The sequence below is a fragment of the Monodelphis domestica genome, chromosome 1, assembly GCF_027887165.1.
Source record: "Monodelphis domestica isolate mMonDom1 chromosome 1, mMonDom1.pri, whole genome shotgun sequence".
Classification (NCBI taxonomy): domain Eukaryota; kingdom Metazoa; phylum Chordata; class Mammalia; order Didelphimorphia; family Didelphidae; genus Monodelphis; species Monodelphis domestica.
Genome location: NC_077227.1, coordinates 158443238 through 158462582, shown reverse-complemented (window position 1 = coordinate 158462582; position 19345 = coordinate 158443238). Strand labels below are relative to the sequence as shown.

Here is a 19345-nt window from a genome sequence, read left to right as displayed (position 1 = left end):
GTAACATATTTGTTGTTTAATTGTTACCAACAGCCTTGTATGCCAGTAGGAGATAGGGCTGAAAGCTGCTTTGACCATCAAGATAGTGCTTCTAACACAGCTGATGCCCAAGTCGATAGCATTGTGGGTAAGTCTTTTCCTTGGCTACCAAGAAGTACTTTGTTTAATTGGTTAGTTTGAAATAAAAATATTGCTGGAAATCATTGAAAAAGAAGTTGATTTTAATTGGGTAGGGGGAGAAGAAAAAGAATTTAATCCCTACCCATAATTATTTGAATCAGAAAGAGAGGCAACTGCTTAACAAGCATTTAGCTGCTGTTCTGTTGGTTTTCCTGGCAGGATTCTAGTATACCCAAAGAGGCAAAGCCCATATATATATTATGTATTTGATGAAACAATAAGTTTCAGAAGTGTAGTGGTAGTAATTCATGATTTTGTTAGTTATTCACACCTTCCGTAAGTTTAATGCTTTGTACTTTTCAAAACTATGTCACACTATTTTATATCCATTATTTAAGGAAGATTTTCTTTTTAAACCATTACCTTCTCCCTAAATCAAAAGAGCAGCAAGGATTAAGCAATTTGGGGGTCACACAGCTAGGAAGTGTCTGCAGCCAGATTTGAACTCATACCCACCCGGCTTGGTCTTCTTTCTATCCACTGTGCTGCCTTGCTGTCCCTAGGGTCTTATCAGCACTTTGAAGATGATGAAACTGAGGCTCAGGGTAAATAAATAAATGATTTGTTCAGCCACATTAGCATTAGATCAAAGCTAGAACACAGGTCTCCTGACATATAAATCTCTTGCATATAAACCATCGGACAGCAGGGCACAGTGTGAAGGCAATTATAGATTTTTTTTAGTTAGAAGATTTCTGATGTCTTTCCTTTAGGCTACAGAAGTGGGGAGGTACTTGTATGTTTTTTGTCCTAACTTAGCTCCCTTCAGGTGGCTTTAACTCTTCTCTGTCTAGAATTTTGATTCTCTGGCTACTGTGGAGAGCAAGTGTGTAACCATGTGTCTTAGAGTAAGACAATATAGTTCCCCTATTAAATTTCCTGGAACAGCATCCCATTTGACCTACACTTTCCCCAGATAATTTTCCCTATTCTGATCACCATTTCCTACTGAAATCTAACAAGCCAGTCACAACAAGGAGACCAGAAGAACTTAGAAACTTCCTTTGTTGGCAAATGACTAATTTTCAGTGAAGATAGATGGAGTTTAATTGAATGAGGGACTCCCCATTGATGGAGACATCTTCTAAATCTTCCTGCTGATAGGTCACATTGTATAGAGTCCTGGAACCTTTAAAGCACTGCCTCCTAAATGATATCCATAATCACTCAGGTTTGGTCTAACTTCCCAAGGGAAAAACCATGTAAACAATGAGTGTCTTATTTTCTAGATATATTATCTGCAGTTGGGAAGATAATTCATAGAAATAGTCTATCATAGAAATATTTTGGTCACTAATTGCTAATGAAAAGGATCAGAAGCAAATAGGAGGAAGAAAAATGGGGGTGGGGGTGGGTGGGAAATTGTGGTGCCCTCAGTGATCACAGTTTCTCTCTCAAAATAAAATCTTATCTCTTTAACATATTCTCCCTGTGATACTATCTTTCAATGATAATACTGTTTATCAGCAAATCTCAAAGTAATAGAATATAAAGAATAAAAGTTATAAACTGCCAAATTGCAATGGAGAGTCATAGCATATGACTGATGAGGAGCTGGGCCACACATATATATGCTGAGTGAGAAATAAAATATTACTAACCCATATGCTTCATTAGTTCCTAACTATAATTACTACTACCACTACCACTACCACTGCCACTGCTACTGCTACTACCACTACTACCACTACTACTACTACTACTACTACTACTTCTACTTCTACTTCTACTCCTAAAGATTTATATAGTACTTGTGAAGTGTCCAAAGTGCACTTTACATATCAGTTCAAATGAGATAATATGTATAATGTCAGGAAATTTAGAAGATCCCTACCTTGTGAGGTAAACATGGGCAGAAGTCTCAAAGAATAGGAAAATATGAGGAGTTGCAATCTACAACTTTTGAGGGAATAACTAGATCAGTGAATTAACAGATCCCTCAAATGATAAACTTTTATATATGTGATCTTTTCTAATTAGAAAAAAAATCCAAATAGAGTTTAGATTAAAATATAAATTAATAATAAATGCAAAAGTCCATCCTAAAATAATTCAACACTTAACATTAAATAGGCATCTTTTGTAGATGAGAAACAATAGCAAAGAAGGGAAGAGAGACAGAGAGAGACAGAGACAGAGAGAGACTAAAAAGGTAAGAGCATCAAAAGGCCAAATAGAAAATATAACTATTTTAATTAATCAGTAAAGCTATATAAGTACTGGTTCTCTTGAAAAATTAAGGATACAGAGTTGGGAAGGGGAATCATTAACAATCAGAAAAAGAAAGAAAATGCCAAATGGCAAAATTACAGTTGAAAAAGAAGAGATCACAACAAATACAAAATCAATTAAGAATGTTATTAAGGAATGTTACACACAGCTGTATTCTAATAAGTTAGAAAATATAAAAGAAATCATTACTTATCTATAAAAATATAAATGACCAAAATGGACATTTTGTAAAATTGATTCAAATAGACCAACCTTGGAGAAAAAAATCAAAACAAATCCTTAAAAATAATCTTTCCATAAAGCCACCTAGGCCAGATGGATTTACAATTGAATTCTTTCAAACCTTCCTAGAACAAATAATCTTCATATTACGAAGATTATTCATAAATATAGAGATAGATGGAACATTATCCCCAATATTTTTTGCAAAAAAGAGTATGGCATTGATTTTTAAACCTGGCAAAAATAACGTTTAAAAGGAGAATTATAAATTAATTTACCTAATATGATGTAAAATCTTAATGAAAGATTAGCTAGTAGGATATAAGTCTATTTTTAAAAATATTCATGCCCAAACAGGGTTTATTCTGTATATACAAGATTGATTAGACATTAGAATAGCTATCAGTATATAATAAATACAACACAAAAACAAAAATACCGCCAAAGAAATTATGATTACACCTGAAAATACAGGTGGGGGGGAAAGAACCTTTGCCAATCATTATGCAAAGCCTTTTGGAATAAGGCTAAAAATATGTTATTAGAATGCCCATACCCCTTGACCTAGCAGTTACACCTATAGTTATATACCTCCAGGAAGTTAAAGACAGACAGAAAGTTCCCAGATGCACCTAAATCTTCATAGTGGCACTTTTTTGTTAGGAAAAACTGGACAGAAAGTCAATGTTTATCAGTTGGTGAGTGGCTAAACAAATTGTGGGACCTGAATGTAATGGGATATACCATAAAAAATGATGAAAAGGGAAAAAAAACAGAGAAACATCAAAGATTTAAATGAACTACTACAGAGTGAAATAAGCAGAACCCAGAAAAATATAGACAATGAATATAATAATGCAAACAAAAAATGAATGCCATATGATTATAAAGACCAGGATTAGCCCCAGAAAAGAGGAGAAAATGCACTTCCAACTCATTTTTGCACGAGAATAATGCAATATTGTGAAACAGGATTAATATATTAATAAGTTTTGCTGAACTTCTTTCCTCTTTAAAAAAATATTTGTTACAATGGTTATGGCTCTGGATAGGGGGAGAGTGAGGTTGTATTCAGAAACAGAGGTTATAGGAAACAAAAGATATCAATAAAAATAAAATTAAGACATATTTCAAAGCCTGGGATTTTTGGCTTTGTAGTCAAATATCTCACAGGAGATATTTAGCTCTATCCACTGAAATTATTTTATCTGTATATATGTTGAATTATCTGAAAGCTCATTGAAGGCAAAAATTGTTTTGCTTTTGTTTCTGCATTCTTAGTAATAATTCCCAGTAATAAATGCTTGTTGAATTTATTTAGATAAAATCCAATATTCATTCCTGATAAAAATACTAAAAAAGAATAAGAATAGGACTTTTCCTTTACACAATAAAGTGTTCACCTTAAGCTAACAGGATACATAATTTGGAACAGAAAAATATTAAAAACATTGCTACTAAAAGCAAGTACAAAATAAGGATGTATGCTTGTATTTGACATAGTGTTGGAAACTTTAATAATTGCAATAAAACAGGAAATGAATGTTGGTAAATGACGTGATAATACATTATAAAAATCTCTCTTTACCAAAAAATAACGGAGATAATAAATGAGTACATTAAGGTCTCAGTATAATATTAACCCACATAAATCACTCAAATTCTTATATATTAGCAATAAAATCAATCAAACAGGAAGAAATTTCATTTATAGTAACAACAGTCCATCAAATATATAGGAATTGACCTATTTAGAAATACAGATCACTTATATAAGAACAACTGTAAAGCTATAATGAGTGGAGGAGAAAACTACCTAAATAATTAGAAGAACATTTAGTTTTCATGGTTTGATTAGATTATAAAAGGTGACTAAACTTCCCAGATTAATGTCCATATATTAGAGCAGTGCTAATTAAAGTATGAAGTAGTATTTTCATAGAACTATATAAAATCAAAATGAAATTTATATGGAAATACAAATGGATAAGAATATCAAGATTTATGCTAATGAGAGTGAACTATTGGAAAAATAGAATTAAGATAGCAGGCATCCAGTTAAATATATATATATATAAAATATTAATTTCTAATAGCTAATATTTATATAGTGCTTTAAGTTTTACAAAGTGCTTTACAGAGGTGAAAAGAACTCAATGAAATGCCCCTCATACAAGGATTCTATACTGTAGCCTGGGGTCTTTGGGATCCCACCCCCAGGAAGGAGTTGGTTGATAGGTGTTAGGGTCCAGAAACTTGGATGAAAAAAGTGTCACATCTTTGCTTTTCACTAACCTTTGATTTCCCTTGTAATTTTATTCTTTTGTTTTAAACATTTTAAAATATTCTGAGAAGGGGTCCATAAATTTGACCAGAATACCAAAAGGGTCTTCGACACAGAAAATGTTCAGAACCCTGGCCTTAGTAAGTTTCCACCATAGAAAATAGTAAGCTTCTTGAAGATAATGACTGGTTTTCCTTTGTCATTGCTTAGCATTGTGCCGTATATATGGTAAATGTTTAATAAATACTTGAGGAATTGAATTGAAATAATGCAAAACGGGGGCAGAAAGAACCAGACCAGAATGTACAGTCACCATAAAGGGACAGGTGAATGGGAATGAACAAAGAGTCCTGATAGAGATTTCAAAGAAATAACTGAAAAATCATCATTGTATGCATTAAAAGTCATTTTTCTCTGTAGAAATTGATGCAAACTAAATGTAATGTGTTATTTATGACTAATTATTTGTAAAGATCATTAACAGTTTATGACATGTAGAGAGAATAGGTACCATGGGTGTTAAGAAGACAACTCATTTTACTGGGAAAGCTTCCTGGGAGACGTGGGCCTTGTTCTGGGCCCTGAAACATATATAGGATTTGGAAAAAGGCATTTCTTGAGAGTACTTTGTTTTATTATTATAGAAGAGTTCTCTTTTAGACAACTCTTAATCTTTACAACTCTTTGGAGGAAGTAGTTTGAATTTTATTGTACAGGTAGGAACATTGAGTTCATAGAAGTGAGGTGACTTCTCCAGGGTCTTCACCCCAGACTCCTGACTTTGGGCCTCATGTTGTTTCTACTACATCATTGTCAGAAGGAAAATTATCTTAAACCTTCAGGTGGCCTGTAAGTTTTATTCTGATGAACTAAGGATAGATATTAGGAAGAACTCGGAGTACATGGAGGTTATGAGAATCAAAAAAATCAGCACAGACTTCCAGGAAAACATGGCGGTAGTGTAGACTCAAGACTCTTCCTCTCCTCAGCACCCACTGATATAGACTACCTCAAAAGACCAAAAAAACCAAATTCATAAGACTGAAGGGACTCTGCGGTAGGGTGCAGCATTGAAGGTACATGGGATTTAGGCATATCTACACTATGAAGGGCTGAAAAAGCTCCCACCAAAATGTGAGCTGATCTACCCTCTCCCACCCCACCTACCAAGCCAGCATGCCAGAATCAGCAAGTGAGCGAGGGGCAGGCACCTCTAGAGTGAGTAAGGGGCACCTCTAGGTCCTTGGGAGATGACTAAGACCACCAAAGACCTACCCCTGAGAGCAGCTACACCTGAAACTACAGCAGGCTGAAGAGCGCAGATCATGGGCTTTCGCTGGAAGAAAGCACAGAGAAGGGCGGCAAACAGCAGAAGCTGGGGAGATCGAGAGCTTGCCTCAGGCAAAATCCTTGCTCCTTAACTATATACACAGAGAGCCTGCCCATCTCACTCAGATTTCTGACTAAAAAGGGAAGGAAAAACCTCCACAGTGATGGCAAATATTGCCCAGGAACAACAACCTCCCTCCAAGAAAAACAAGAAGGAATTGACCCTGGAGAATTTTTTAGGGAGGAAAAACACAGGCTACAGAGGAAATAGAAGAGGAAATTCAAATAAATGCACCAAAACCTTCCATAACCTGGCAACTTCAACACTAAAGGACCAGAAGGCTTGGAATATGAAATTCAGAAAGGCAAGAGAATTGGGTCTTCAACCAAGGACCACCTATCCATCAAAACTGACTATATACTTCCAGGGGCAAGTATGGGCATTCAACAAAATAGAAGATTTCCAAGTATTTGTAAAGAAAAGACCAGAACTAAGTGGAACGTTTGATATACAAACACAAAAATCAAGAGAAACATGAAAAGGTAAATAAGAAAGAGAGGGAAAAGGGGAAAAATGTTTTTTTATTCAAACTTACTTCTTTAAGGTCTACAATAAGATCAAATTATATATATTAATATATGGGGAAAATGTTATTTGTAATTCACTATTATAGAAATTAGAAGAATCATTCACAGGAAGAGTTTGAGGTAATGAGTTCTATAAGATGATGTGCAAAAAAATAAGACAAAGGGAGGGGGGAATTGAAGAGGGCACCAAGAGATACTTGAAGAATGAAAATAAATAGGACAATTTTTATCACACAAAGATATGCATGGGAAGAGGAGGGGAAGAATACTCTTATAAGGAGAAGAAGAGAGTGCTAAAAGGTAATACTTAAACCTTACTCTCAGTGAAATCAATTCTGAAAGGGAAGAGCATCTAGATCCATTGGGGTCTTGAATTCTATCTTATCCTACAGGGAAAGTGAGAAGGGAAAACTAAGGAGGTTAGGAGGAGGAAGTACAAAAAGGGAGGGAAAGAGAGGGGGGAGAGAACTTAACAGACCCTAAAAAATTAAGAAGGGAACAAAAAGGGAGGGGGCAGAAAGGGAAGCATATCAAGGGAGGGGATTGGGGATTGATTAAAACAAAACCACTGGTTTAAAAGGATATAGAAAAAGAAGAAAGGACAGAACTAGGAGAAGATATCAAAGTGCTGGGCAATACACAAATGAATGGGATGAACTCGCCCATAAAATAAAAACAAATAGGAGAGTGGATTAGAATCCAAAATCCTACCATATGTTGTCTACAAGAAACACCTGAGGAGGGTAGATACCCACAAGGTTAGAATTAAAGGTTGGAGCAAAACCTATTTGGCCTCAGCTGATAGAAAGAGGGCAGGAGTTGCAATCATGATATTTGACAAAGCCAAAGTAAAAATAGATCTGATTAAAAGGGATAGGGAAGGTAAATACATCCTGATAAAAGGGAGTATAGACAATGAGGAAATATCAGTAATCAACATATACGCACCAAATGGTATAGCATGCAAATTTCTAAAGGAGAAACTATTGAATTGAAGGAGGAAATAGATAGTAAAACTATACTAGATGGAGACCTGAACCTACCACTATCAAATTTAGATAAATCAAATTAAAAAAAAATAAAAGAGGTAAAAGATATGAATGAAATCTTAGAAAAATTAGAGTTAATAGATATATGGAGAAAAATAAATAAGGACAAAAAGGAATATACCTTCTTTTCAGCAGCACATGGCACATTCACAAAGATTGACCATGTACTAGGTCATTAAAAACATGGCAAACAAATGCAGAAACGCCGAAATAATAAATGCAACCTTTTCAGAACAATTAATAATTTCATTGAAGAAAATGACAATGATGAGACATCCTTTCAAAATCTATGGGATGCAGCCAAAGCAGTACTAAGGAGAAAATTTATATCCTTGAGTTCATATTAACAAATTAGGGAGGGCAGAGGTCAGTGAATTCAACATGCAAATCAAAAAACTTGAAAGCGAACAAATCAAACCCCCAGAAGAAAACTAAATTAGAGATCTTAAAAATTAAGAGAGAAATTAATAAAATTGAAAGTGAAAGAACTATTGAACTAATAAAGAAGACTAGAAGCTGGCATTTTGAAAAAAACAAATAAAATAGACAAAGTACTGGTCAATCTAATTTAAAAAAGGAAAGAAGGAAACCAAATTGACAGTATCCAAGATGAAAAGGGAAACCTTACCTCTAATGAAGAGGAAATTAAGGCAAGCATTAAAAACTATTATGCCAAATTATATGGCAACAAATATGGCAATCTAGGTGATATGGATAATTACTTACAAAAATATAAATTGCCTAGACTAACAGAGGAAGAAATTGATTACCTAAACAACCCCATATCAGAAAAAGAAATTGAACAAGCCATTAAAGAACTCCCTAAGAAAAAACCCCCAGGACCAGATGGATTCACAAGTGAATTCTATCAAACATTCAAAGAACAGCTAATCCCAATACTATACGAAATATATGACATAATAAACAAAGAGGGAGTTATACCAAATTCCTTTTATGACACAAATATGGTAATGATTCCAAAGCCAGGCAGGTCAAAAACAGAGAAAGAAAACTATAGACCAATCTCCTTAATGAACATAGATGCAAAAATTTTAAACAGGATACTAGCTAAAACACTCCAGCAAGTCATCATGAGGGTTATTCACTATGATCAGGTGGGATTTATACCAGGAATGTAAGAATGGTTCAATATTAGGAAAACCATCTACATAACTGACCATATCAATAAGCAAAACAACAAAAATCACATGACTATCTCAATAAATGCAGAAAAAGCCTTTGACAAAATACAACACTCATTCCTGTTGAAAACACTAGAGAGTATAGGAATAGAAAGGTCTTTCCTAAAAATAACAAACAGTAACTATTTAATACCATCAGCCAACATCACCTGCAATGGGGATAAATTAGATGCATTCCCAATAAGATCGAGTGAAACAAAGATGCCCATTATCACCTCTATTATTTAACAGTGTACTAGAAACACTAGCAGTAGCAATTAGAGAAGAAAAAGAAATTGAAGGTATTAAAATTGACAATGAGAAGATCACGCTATCACTCTTTGCAGATGATATGACGGTCTACTTAAAGAATCCTAGAGAATCAACCAAAAAGTTAGTTGAAATAATCAAGAACTTTAGCAAAATTGCAGGATACAAAATAAACCCACATAAGTCATCAGCATTTCTATATATCTCCTACCCATTTTAGCAGCAAGAATTAGAAGGAGAAATTCCATTTAAAATCACCCTAGACAATATAAAATACTTAGGAATCTATCTGCCAAGACAAACACAGGAACTGTATGAACACAAGTACAAAACACTTTCCACACAATTAAAACTAGATCTAAACAATTAGAAAAACATTAACTGCTCATAGGTAGGACAACCTAACATAATAAAAATAACCATCCTACCCAAACGTTTTTACTTATTTAGTGCCATACCCATCGAACTACCAAAAAACTCTTTTAATGAATTAGAAAAAAAAACATAACAAAGTTCATTTGGAAGAACAAAAGATCAAGGATATCCAAGGAAATAATGAAAAAAAAATGTGAAGGAAGGTGGCTTTTAAGTTCCAGATCTCAAACTATACTATAAAGCAGTGGTCATCAAAACAATATGGTACTGCCTAAGAGACAGAAAGGAGGATCAGTGGAATAGACTTAGGGTAAGTGACCTTAGCAAGACAGTCTATGATAAGCCCAAAGATACCAGCTTTGGGGACCAAAATCCACTATTTGATAAAAACTGTTGGGAAAATTGGAAGATAGTATGGGAGAGATTAGATTTGGATCAACACTCAACACCCTACACCAAGATAAACTCAGAATGGGTGAATGACTTGAACATAAAGAAGGAAACTATAAGTAAATTAGGTGAACACAGAATGGTATACATGCCAGACCTTTGGGAAAGGAAACATTTTAAAACCAAGCAAGACTTAGGAAAAAATTACACAATGTAAAATAAATAATTTTGATTACATCAAATTAAAAAGGTTTTATATAAACAAAACCAATGTAACCAAAATTAGAAGGGAAGTAACAAATTGGGAAATAATCTTCATAACAAAAACCTCTGACAAAGGTCTAATTACTCAAATTTAATTAAAACAATAAGCACATGAAAAAGTGTTCTAAATCTCTTATAATCAGAGAGATGCAAATCAGAACAACTCTGAGGTATCACCTCACACCTAGCAGATTGGCTAACATGACAGCTATGGAAAGTAATGAATGCTGGAGGGGATGTGGCAAAGTGGGGACACTAATTCATTGCTGGTGGAGTTGTGAATTGATCCAACCATTCTGGAGGGCAATTTGGAACTATGCCTAAAGGGCGATAAAAGACTGTCTGCCCTTTGATCCAGCCAGAGCACTGCTGAGTTTGTACCCCAAAGAGATAATAAGGGAAAATACATGTACAAGAATATTCATAGCTGTGCTCTTTGTGGTGGCAAAAAATTGGAAAATTAGGGGATGCCCTTCAATTGCGGAATGGCTGAACAAAGTGATATATGTTGGTGATGGAATACTATTGTGCACAAAGGAATAATAAAGTGGAGGAATTCCACGTGAACTGGAATGACCTCCAGGAATTGATGCAGAGTGAAAGGAGCAGAACCAGAACATTGTACACAGAGGCAGATACTGTGGCACAATTGAATGTAATAGACTTCTCCATTAGTGGCAATGCAGTGATCATGAACAACCAGGAGGGATCTATGAGAAAGAACAACACTCTCCACATTCAGAGGAAAAACTGTGGGAGTAGAAACACAGAAGATAAACAACTGCTTGATTACATGGGTTGAGAGGGATATGATTGGGGATATAACTCTAAATGAACATCCCAGTCCAAACATCAACAACATGGAAATAGGTTCTGATCAAGGACACATATAATACCCAGTAGAATTGCACATTGGCTACGGAAAGGGCAGGGGTGGGGGAATAGAATATGATTTTAGTCACCAAGGAATAATGTTTGAAATTGACCAAATTTTAAAAAAGAAACAAACAAACAAACCTGAGCAGCTGGGTAAATTCCTTAATAAACACACCACTGATCAGTAAAAGTCAAGACTCTTGAAAGCAATAAAAGATGTGAGAAGGCAAAAAAAAAAAACAATCAGCACAAACTTTTCTTTGGAGATTCAAAGGATTTATTGATGTGAAAATATTTCTTATTCATAGTCCCTGAAGAGTTTGGTGTTTTTGTTTGTTACGTACCTTTTATCCTTAGAATTCTTTGCATTTACCCTATGTGAAAGCTGTGCATTGATATTCTCATAAACATTTCTTTTAGACCCCATGTTAGACCTGGATATCCAAGAATTAGCCAGTCTCACTACTGGAGGAGGAGATCTGGAAAATTTTGAAAGACTATTTTCCAAACTAAAAGAAATGAAAGGTAAACAAAAATATATTGTGAACATCTTACTTTTACTCATAATGAATGTTTTCCAATCCCATATGATAGAAATTTAATTTGCCACTCACTGTTTCAGTCTCACAAAAATATGTAATTGAGAGAGACTATGGCCCCTTAGTTTGCATTTACAGGTGTAAAATCCCAGTGATAACATTGCACCAATGTCTCCATGGCTTGAGACTTTAAATGTAAGTTAGGTCTTATAAAAGTCTGTCTACCTTGCATTATAATGATCAATTCAGAGCCCTCAGGGAATAGTCTGTTAGTGAATAACTGCTATAAACTCTTCAAAGGGGTAGGACCCTCCCAGATGTTGTTCTCATGAAATTTTAACCATGGCTAAATGGTTAAATGGACTGTGATATGGTTCATTTTTAAAGGTCTCTCTTTACCTATACTAGTTGTTAATTAAAGGTGTCCTTTTCCCAAAATTCACATTTTTCCTCTACTTTTTTCTTTTATCAATTATTTTTTCTTCTTACTTGACCTCCGATTTTCCTGCTTATAATTTTCTTGTTTTCTCTTCTATCTCAGCTTAAGTCCTAAATATGGAAAAAACTGGTCCAAGAAAAGATCTTTTCTTTTTCACCAGGGTCTGGGGAACAAGTTGTTGTTATGATTTCTGAATACTTTTTCCATATTTCTTATATCTCTCCACCACCTTGTAAACCATAACCATTGTTACATTACACAAAATCATAATAGTGTTTGATTATAAGACATGACAATTGATTTAAAAGTGAATTCTTGTATTAGGTGGAAGGTTCAGATATCAGAAATTTAGATCCCTTCCAGCTCTCAAATTTTATAGGGAATAAAGTAATTTTTTAAAAATCTCATAAGTGTGCTACCTTCTAGCAGATCCATTTTGAGCTGTGTTGGCAGTCTTCACTTCTGTCAGGCAGTAAAAGGTAGCTGACAATCGCTGTGGAGTTTCGTTCCTTCACAAAAAAATTCACAGAATTTCAACATTGGAAGGTATCTGTCTATTCCAATTCTACATGAACAAATATCCTAACAAGTACCCTTTTCTCATTGTGACCCAGTGCATTGCACATAGTTTGCGGCTAGTATATACTTTTTCATACCTCCCAAAATATTTCCAACTGGTCTTCCAGACTCTGCTCGAAAAAATAACAAGCAACAAACCTTTGAATTAACCCTTTCTAGTTGTGAATCACTCTAATTGTCAAGGAAATTTCTCTTATATTGCTGATCTTTGCCATTGCTAGCTTCTCTTTGTAGTAAATTTTTTCTATTGTAGTTGGTTTTGTACATATAAGTATTATTTTCCTTCCCTTTAAAGTTTAAGATGTTCTGATCAGTTTTGCAAAATGCTGGCAAATAGAATTTTCCAACCCTCATGAGGTATACTATAAAATAGTTCTGGCCAAGAACTTGTCCTTTCTTTATTTTAAGTCATTTTCCTGAAGTCTAGATTCTTTTCTCAAAGATAATATTTTGAACCACTTATTCATTTCCCAAGTCTTTTAAACTTTTTTGTTGTGTATAAATTTATTTTAACATTTATTTTAACAAATATGAGTTCCCAGTTCTTTTCCCTCGCCTCCAAACCCGTTTCAACCCATTGAGAAAGCAAGCAATATATCAGTCATACATGTGAAGTCAAGCAAAACATTATTTCCATATTGGTAGCATTGCCAAAAAAAAAAGGCAAGAAAAATAAAGCCCATGAAAAAAGTATGCTTCAGTCTGCATTTGGAGTTCTTCACTTTTCTCTCTGGAGGTGGATAGCATTTTCTTTTAATCTTTTGGAATTGTCTTGGTTCTCTGTTTTGTTCAGAGTAGTTGAGTCTTTCGTAGTTTGATTATCATTATAATTACTGTGTACAGTGTTTTCCTGAGTCTGTTCACTTCACTCTGTATTAGTTCATATAAGTCTTCCCAAGCTTTTTGAATCCATCTCCCTCATCATTTCTTATAGCACAATAGTGTTCCCTTATAATAATACACCACAACTTGTTCAGCTATTCCACAATGGATGGGTGTCCCTTCAGCTTCCAAGTCTTTTCCACTACAAAAAGAGCTGATAAAAATAAATATATAGATATATATAGAGATATAAGTATGAGATATATATATAGATTTGTATAGATAAGACCTTTTCCTTTTTCTTTGATCTCTTTGGAGTATAGTCTTAGTAGTGGTATTGCTATATTCGAGGGTATGCACAGATTTTTTTAGTCCTTTGGGCATAATTTCAAATTGTTCTCCTGAATGGTTGTACCAGTTCACAACTCCACCAACAGTGTCCAATTTTTCCATGTCCCTTCCAGCATTTTCCTTTTTTGTCATATCAGCTGATCTGATAGTTGTGAAGTAGAACAGCAAAGTTATTTTCATTTGCATTTCTTTCATCAGTTGGGACTAAAAGCATTTTTTTCATGTAACTATTGTTAACTTTAGTTTCTTCTGAAAACCGCTGGTTATATCCTTTGGCCTCTCTTTTTTAACACTGTAGCAATATCACTTCTTGAGCTAAGTATGTAGTGGATAGAATGCTAAACTTGGAGTCAGGAAGCTCAGAGTTCAAATTCTGCCTCAGATACCTCCTGGCTGTGCCATCCTGGACAAATGATTTAACCTCTGTCTGTTTCCATTTCCTAATCTGCAAAATGAGAATCAAATGAGATAATATTATTAAAGCTCTTCATAAACTTTAAAGTGCTATCATATGGTATTTTAAAAATTCAGTTTTATTTCATTTTTAGCCCTGAATTCTCTCTATCTTCCTCTTGCCTTCCTCACTGAGAAAGCAAGAAAAAAACAAAACCTGTTGCAAACATGTATAGTCACACAAAACAGATTCCTGCATTAAGCACTTCCCCAACTCTACATTGTTACACTGTAAGTCCCATCATCAGCTTTCTGTCAAGAGGTGGATAGCATACTTCATGATGAGGCCTCTGGAATTGTGGTTTGTCGTGTTAATAGAATTCCCAAGTCTTTCAAATTTGTCTTTACAATATTGTTATTATTGTAGAAACTGTTCTCCTGGTTTTGCTTGTTTACACTTTGCTTTAGTTCATATGAGTCTTTTCTAGTTTCTTTAAAATCATTCCCTTCAACATTTCTTAACAGTACAATAGTCTTCTTTCACATCCATATACCATAACTCATTCCGTCATTCCCTAATTCATGGACATCCCCTCAATTTCTAATTCTTTGTCACAAAAAAAGAAATTGTATAAATATTTTTGGGTCTTTTTCTCCTTTGATTTTTATGGGGGGTTAGATCAAGTACTCTGTTTCTGGGTCAAAGAATATGCACAGTGTAATTGCTTTGGGGACATTCATTCCAATTTGCTTTCCAGAATGGATACACCAGTGCTCAGCTCTACCAACAGTGCATTAATATACCTATTTTCTCCCTGCTCCATCTAACATTTCTTGTTTTCTCTTTCTTATATCATCTTTGTTGGTCTGATGGTATGTTAGATGGTACCTAAGAATTGTTTCAACTTCTGCATTTCTCTAATTATTTGTGTATTTGAACTGTTTTTATGTAGATTTGGGTATCAAGAATTTCCTCTGAAAATTATTCATATCTTTGACCACTTATCAATTAGGAAATGGAACTTATTATAAGTTTTCATCAGTTCTATATAGATCTTAGATATGAGTGACTTTTTAAAGAAAAACTTACTGCAATTTTTCCTGCTTCTCTTCTAATTTTAGCTAGATTTAATTTTGCTTGTACACTTCTCTGTTTCTTTCTTAGTCATGAGCTCTTCACCTTTGCTGGATATGATGGGTAATTTCTAATTTGTTTATGATGTCACTCTTTTATATTTAAACCCATTTGGAACTTGTCTTGGTATATGTTGAGAATCATTGACCTATACTTAGTTTTTGGCAGACCACTTTTCTAGCTTTCTCAACAATTTTTGTCAAATTGGGAGTGACCTCAATAGCTGAGATCTTGAAGTTTATCATGCCAACCGTTTGCTTCTATATATTGTGTACTGAATCTGTTCCACTGACCAGTCCCTCTGTTTCTTATTCAGTACCAAATTATTTTGATGATTGTGACTTTGAAGTATAATGTGAGATCTAATACTGCTAAGCCCCTCTTCCCACTTTTTTCATTAATTCTTTTGATATTCTTGACCTTTCGTTCTTCCAGATGAATTTTGCTATTATTTTTTCTAGCTTTATAAAATAATCCTTTGGTAATTTAGATGACATGCCATTGAATACTTAAGGAATGTAAGTAGTATTGTCATTTTTTGTTATATTGGCTTGGCCTACACACAAGCAATAAATATTTCTCCAATTATTTAGATCTTTATTTGTGTGAATAATATTTTGTAATTGTTCATATGGTTTCTGTGTGTATCTTGGCAGGTTGACTCACAAGTATTTTATAAACATGAGTTATTTTAAATGGAATGCATCTCCTTATGCTATATTTTTTAATATTTATATTCAGAGATGCTGATAATCTGTGGGTTTACTTTGTATCCTGCAACTCTACTGAAGTTGTTAATTATTTCAGCTAGCTTTTCAGTTGACCTTTGAGTTCTCTATCATATCTAAACTATCATCTCATCTATGAAATAGTGATCATTTTGTTCCTTTTTATGCCTATTTTATTTCAATTTCTTTTTCTTGTCTTATTGCTATAGCTAGCATTTTTAACACAATATCAAATAATGTTGACAATGGACAATGGACATACTTGCTTTATAACCCTGATTTGAAAGGCCTCTGGCTTATTCTATGACATGTTTCTCAGAAAAATGTAGTTCAGTTCAACAGCTAACATTTATTTATTTATTTAATTCCATATGTTTGCACAGCTCTAGACTAGGTGCTGAAGGAAGAGAGACAAATTAAAAATAAGCCAGGGACTGTTCCATTTTTATTTTGTTATTTTTATCTTTGTGTGCCCAGTGCACTCCATGATGTCTGGTTTGTATAGAATCCTGGACTTGACTTTGGAAGGAGCCTTTAAAGTTCTGTTGTCCAGCTCACATTCTATAGCTGAGGAAGCTCTGGTGTAGAAAGAAATAGGGAGTAAATAGAAAAACCAGAATTTGAACTGACCTCCACCCTTTTCAAACCCAAAACCATGTCCATTATGCCCTTCTGTCTCTTAGTAGATGCTTATAAATGTTCATGAATTGAATTGACTAAAACAACCAGTGCCCTTCTGAGGCCTTCATTTTCTTGCCTGGGGCTTCAGAATCCCTGACAATGTTCCTCGATTACCTCTGACAGTATCTTTTGTCTCCACAAGAATGAGCAGCAGTTATTATGTTAGAAGAGTCTTGGTAGTTGTTTATTCCAGGTCACATACATTAGTCTTCTTTCTTATCCTTGTCTTTATAACATCATGCAAGGAGTCACTGTCTCTGTTCTCTGACCATACAATAGGGCCTTTCCTTTAGAGCCACATCATTATTTCTTGAAGCACACAAAGCTGCTTTCTTCTTAGAGGATCCAGGTTGCCCCATTGTAGGAAACTGAGTCCTGGTGCTTTTAGTGACTCACTCTTTCCTTCTTGTTTTTGTATTTGTTTACCTTCAGACTGACTGATTCCTTTCTGCCACTTTGTGTCTTTTTTCTTTGTTTTCTCCTTTTAAGCATCGCCGTTCAAGGAATATCATGTTCCTATTCACCTGGGAAGGAAAGAAGTATTCCTTTCTCCTAAGGAAGAGAACCATTTGCATTTTGAGAACTTATTTGGCATTTTAAGAAACACAAATATAATTATTCTCCATGCAATTTCTTCAGAATTTCTCTACTTGATATAAAATTCTCAGTCCTCTGTTATTCTTATTAGTAGTGCTCTTGGCAGTTTTTACTTGTTTTGCACCATTGTTTACTGCACTGGGCCCATTGAGCAAGACTTACTATCATTGTAGGCTTCCCAACATTTTGTTGTAGTGTGAGCCCTTATCCACACTCTTAGTTGTCAATTAGAATCCCATGAGACCTAAAGGAAACAGAAATTTCCCTCCGCTTTTCTCTTTGTGAGGATCTCGAACAGAAATTTAATCTCTATCAAGGCTTTAACAAGTCTAATTACATATCTCTTATCCTGGACTTTAGAGATCTGGTTTTTGGTGGCAGCATTCCATACTGAAAGGAAGTGGTTCATAATTTCATATGCCCCAGAGGATTCAAGGAGAATGAGTTCGGGAAAAAAGGTGTTTGGCCTTCACAATAAATAAATCATTTATGACCTTTGAGAGAGCTGTTTCAGGAGAAGGACAGGGCCAGAAGCCAGATGGCAGGGAATTAAGGAGTATGTGGAGGCAGCCAGGTTCTTAGGCATTTGCATGAAGGCAAAGAAGCACATATCAATATAGCTTGAGTTTCAAAGTCAAGGAAAGGTTCTGGGGAGTATGGAATCTAGGGAAGACTTAAGAATGTCTTTAAGGGAAGGATCTGATAGGGGAGAAATTAAAGATGAATGAGAGGATGATTGATAGAGGCATAGAAAGGATGATATTTGATTGTGGATACAGGTAGAGTTTACATGTAGCAAGAAGAGAGAGTCATCTCTTTCTCTGATATGAGGGAAAGGTAGGATAAGGGGGGAAAACTTAGCATGACTTTTAAAGGATGGAAGGGAAGATTTGGAGATGTTTGTGGATGTATGGCCTCAGTCTTCTTAGTAAAGCAGTCATTTGTGAGTGAGTGGGAATCCATAGAGCAAATATCTCTATCCCTTCGTCCCTTTTTTCCTACTCTTATTTCTTCTACCAAGATCCCACCCCCACACACTTTTTTTTATTAACATGGAACAAATAAGATATGTATCTATATCTTTACTATATGGAAAACCTAGAGGACTCAAAGTCATAATTTAAATGATTATATTACAAACATGACTCAGAAAATGGCCTTATCCCATCTAAGGAAGAACTTCATAGCCTTCAGACTCTTATGCTGTTTTTCTAATTTCTTCAATTATATTTCACTCCTAGACAAAGCAGCGACTTTGCCTCATGAACAAAGAAAGTTGCATGCAGAAAAGGTAAGATCAAGCCTCTCTTTATTAAAGCACTGACTTGGTATTAGGATCATTATTAGGTTGTGTGTCTGCATCCTCAGTAGAAGAAAAGTTCTGCTTGGTGATTGTTCTTCTCAATTAAGAATTTAATCATTACTTACACAATAGGAAGCATTTGTTATCTTATCAAATAAGTCAAATTGTAGTTTTCAAATATGTTTAGTTTCTCAGAACTAGCCTGAACAAGAGGCAGGAGATTTTCTAATTGGCTGGAAGGTTCCAGTTTTAAAAATGATATTGGAATTTTATGTTCACACATAGGATCATGTATTTAGAACTAGAAGTAGATTTAAAAAGTCTTTGTGTCCAGCCCCTTCATTTAACCACTAAGGAGACTGAGGTCCAGAGAAGTAGCCTTGCCTAAAATCATGCAGACAGTATGACAGAACTGAAATATAAATGTACATCTCCTGACTCCAAATGCTCTGCTTTTTAAGCTGTATCACACTACCTCCTGGTAATGAAGGGGCTTTTCAGGACCACACAGTAAAGTAGCAGAACTGGGTTTTGACTT

General features: G+C 34.7%; 1 protein-coding gene across 6 annotated transcripts in view; it reads left to right on the top strand.

The window, feature by feature from the left end:
• AAGAB (alpha and gamma adaptin binding protein) overlaps positions 1 to 19345 on the top strand; it is an 83800-nt gene that overhangs the window by 61901 nt on the left and 2554 nt on the right. For 4 of the 6 annotated variants that reach the window (XM_007479614.3, XM_007479613.3, XM_056808703.1 and 1 more), the window contains exons 7-9: positions 34 to 127; positions 11661 to 11765; positions 18746 to 18795. In XM_007479614.3, coding sequence (XP_007479676.1) covers positions 34 to 127; positions 11661 to 11765; positions 18746 to 18795 — 249 coding nt within the window. The remainder of the gene's footprint in view (positions 1 to 33; positions 128 to 11660; positions 11766 to 18745; positions 18796 to 19345) is intronic. The other 2 variants (XM_007479615.3, XM_056808704.1) reach the window with 1 other exon arrangement.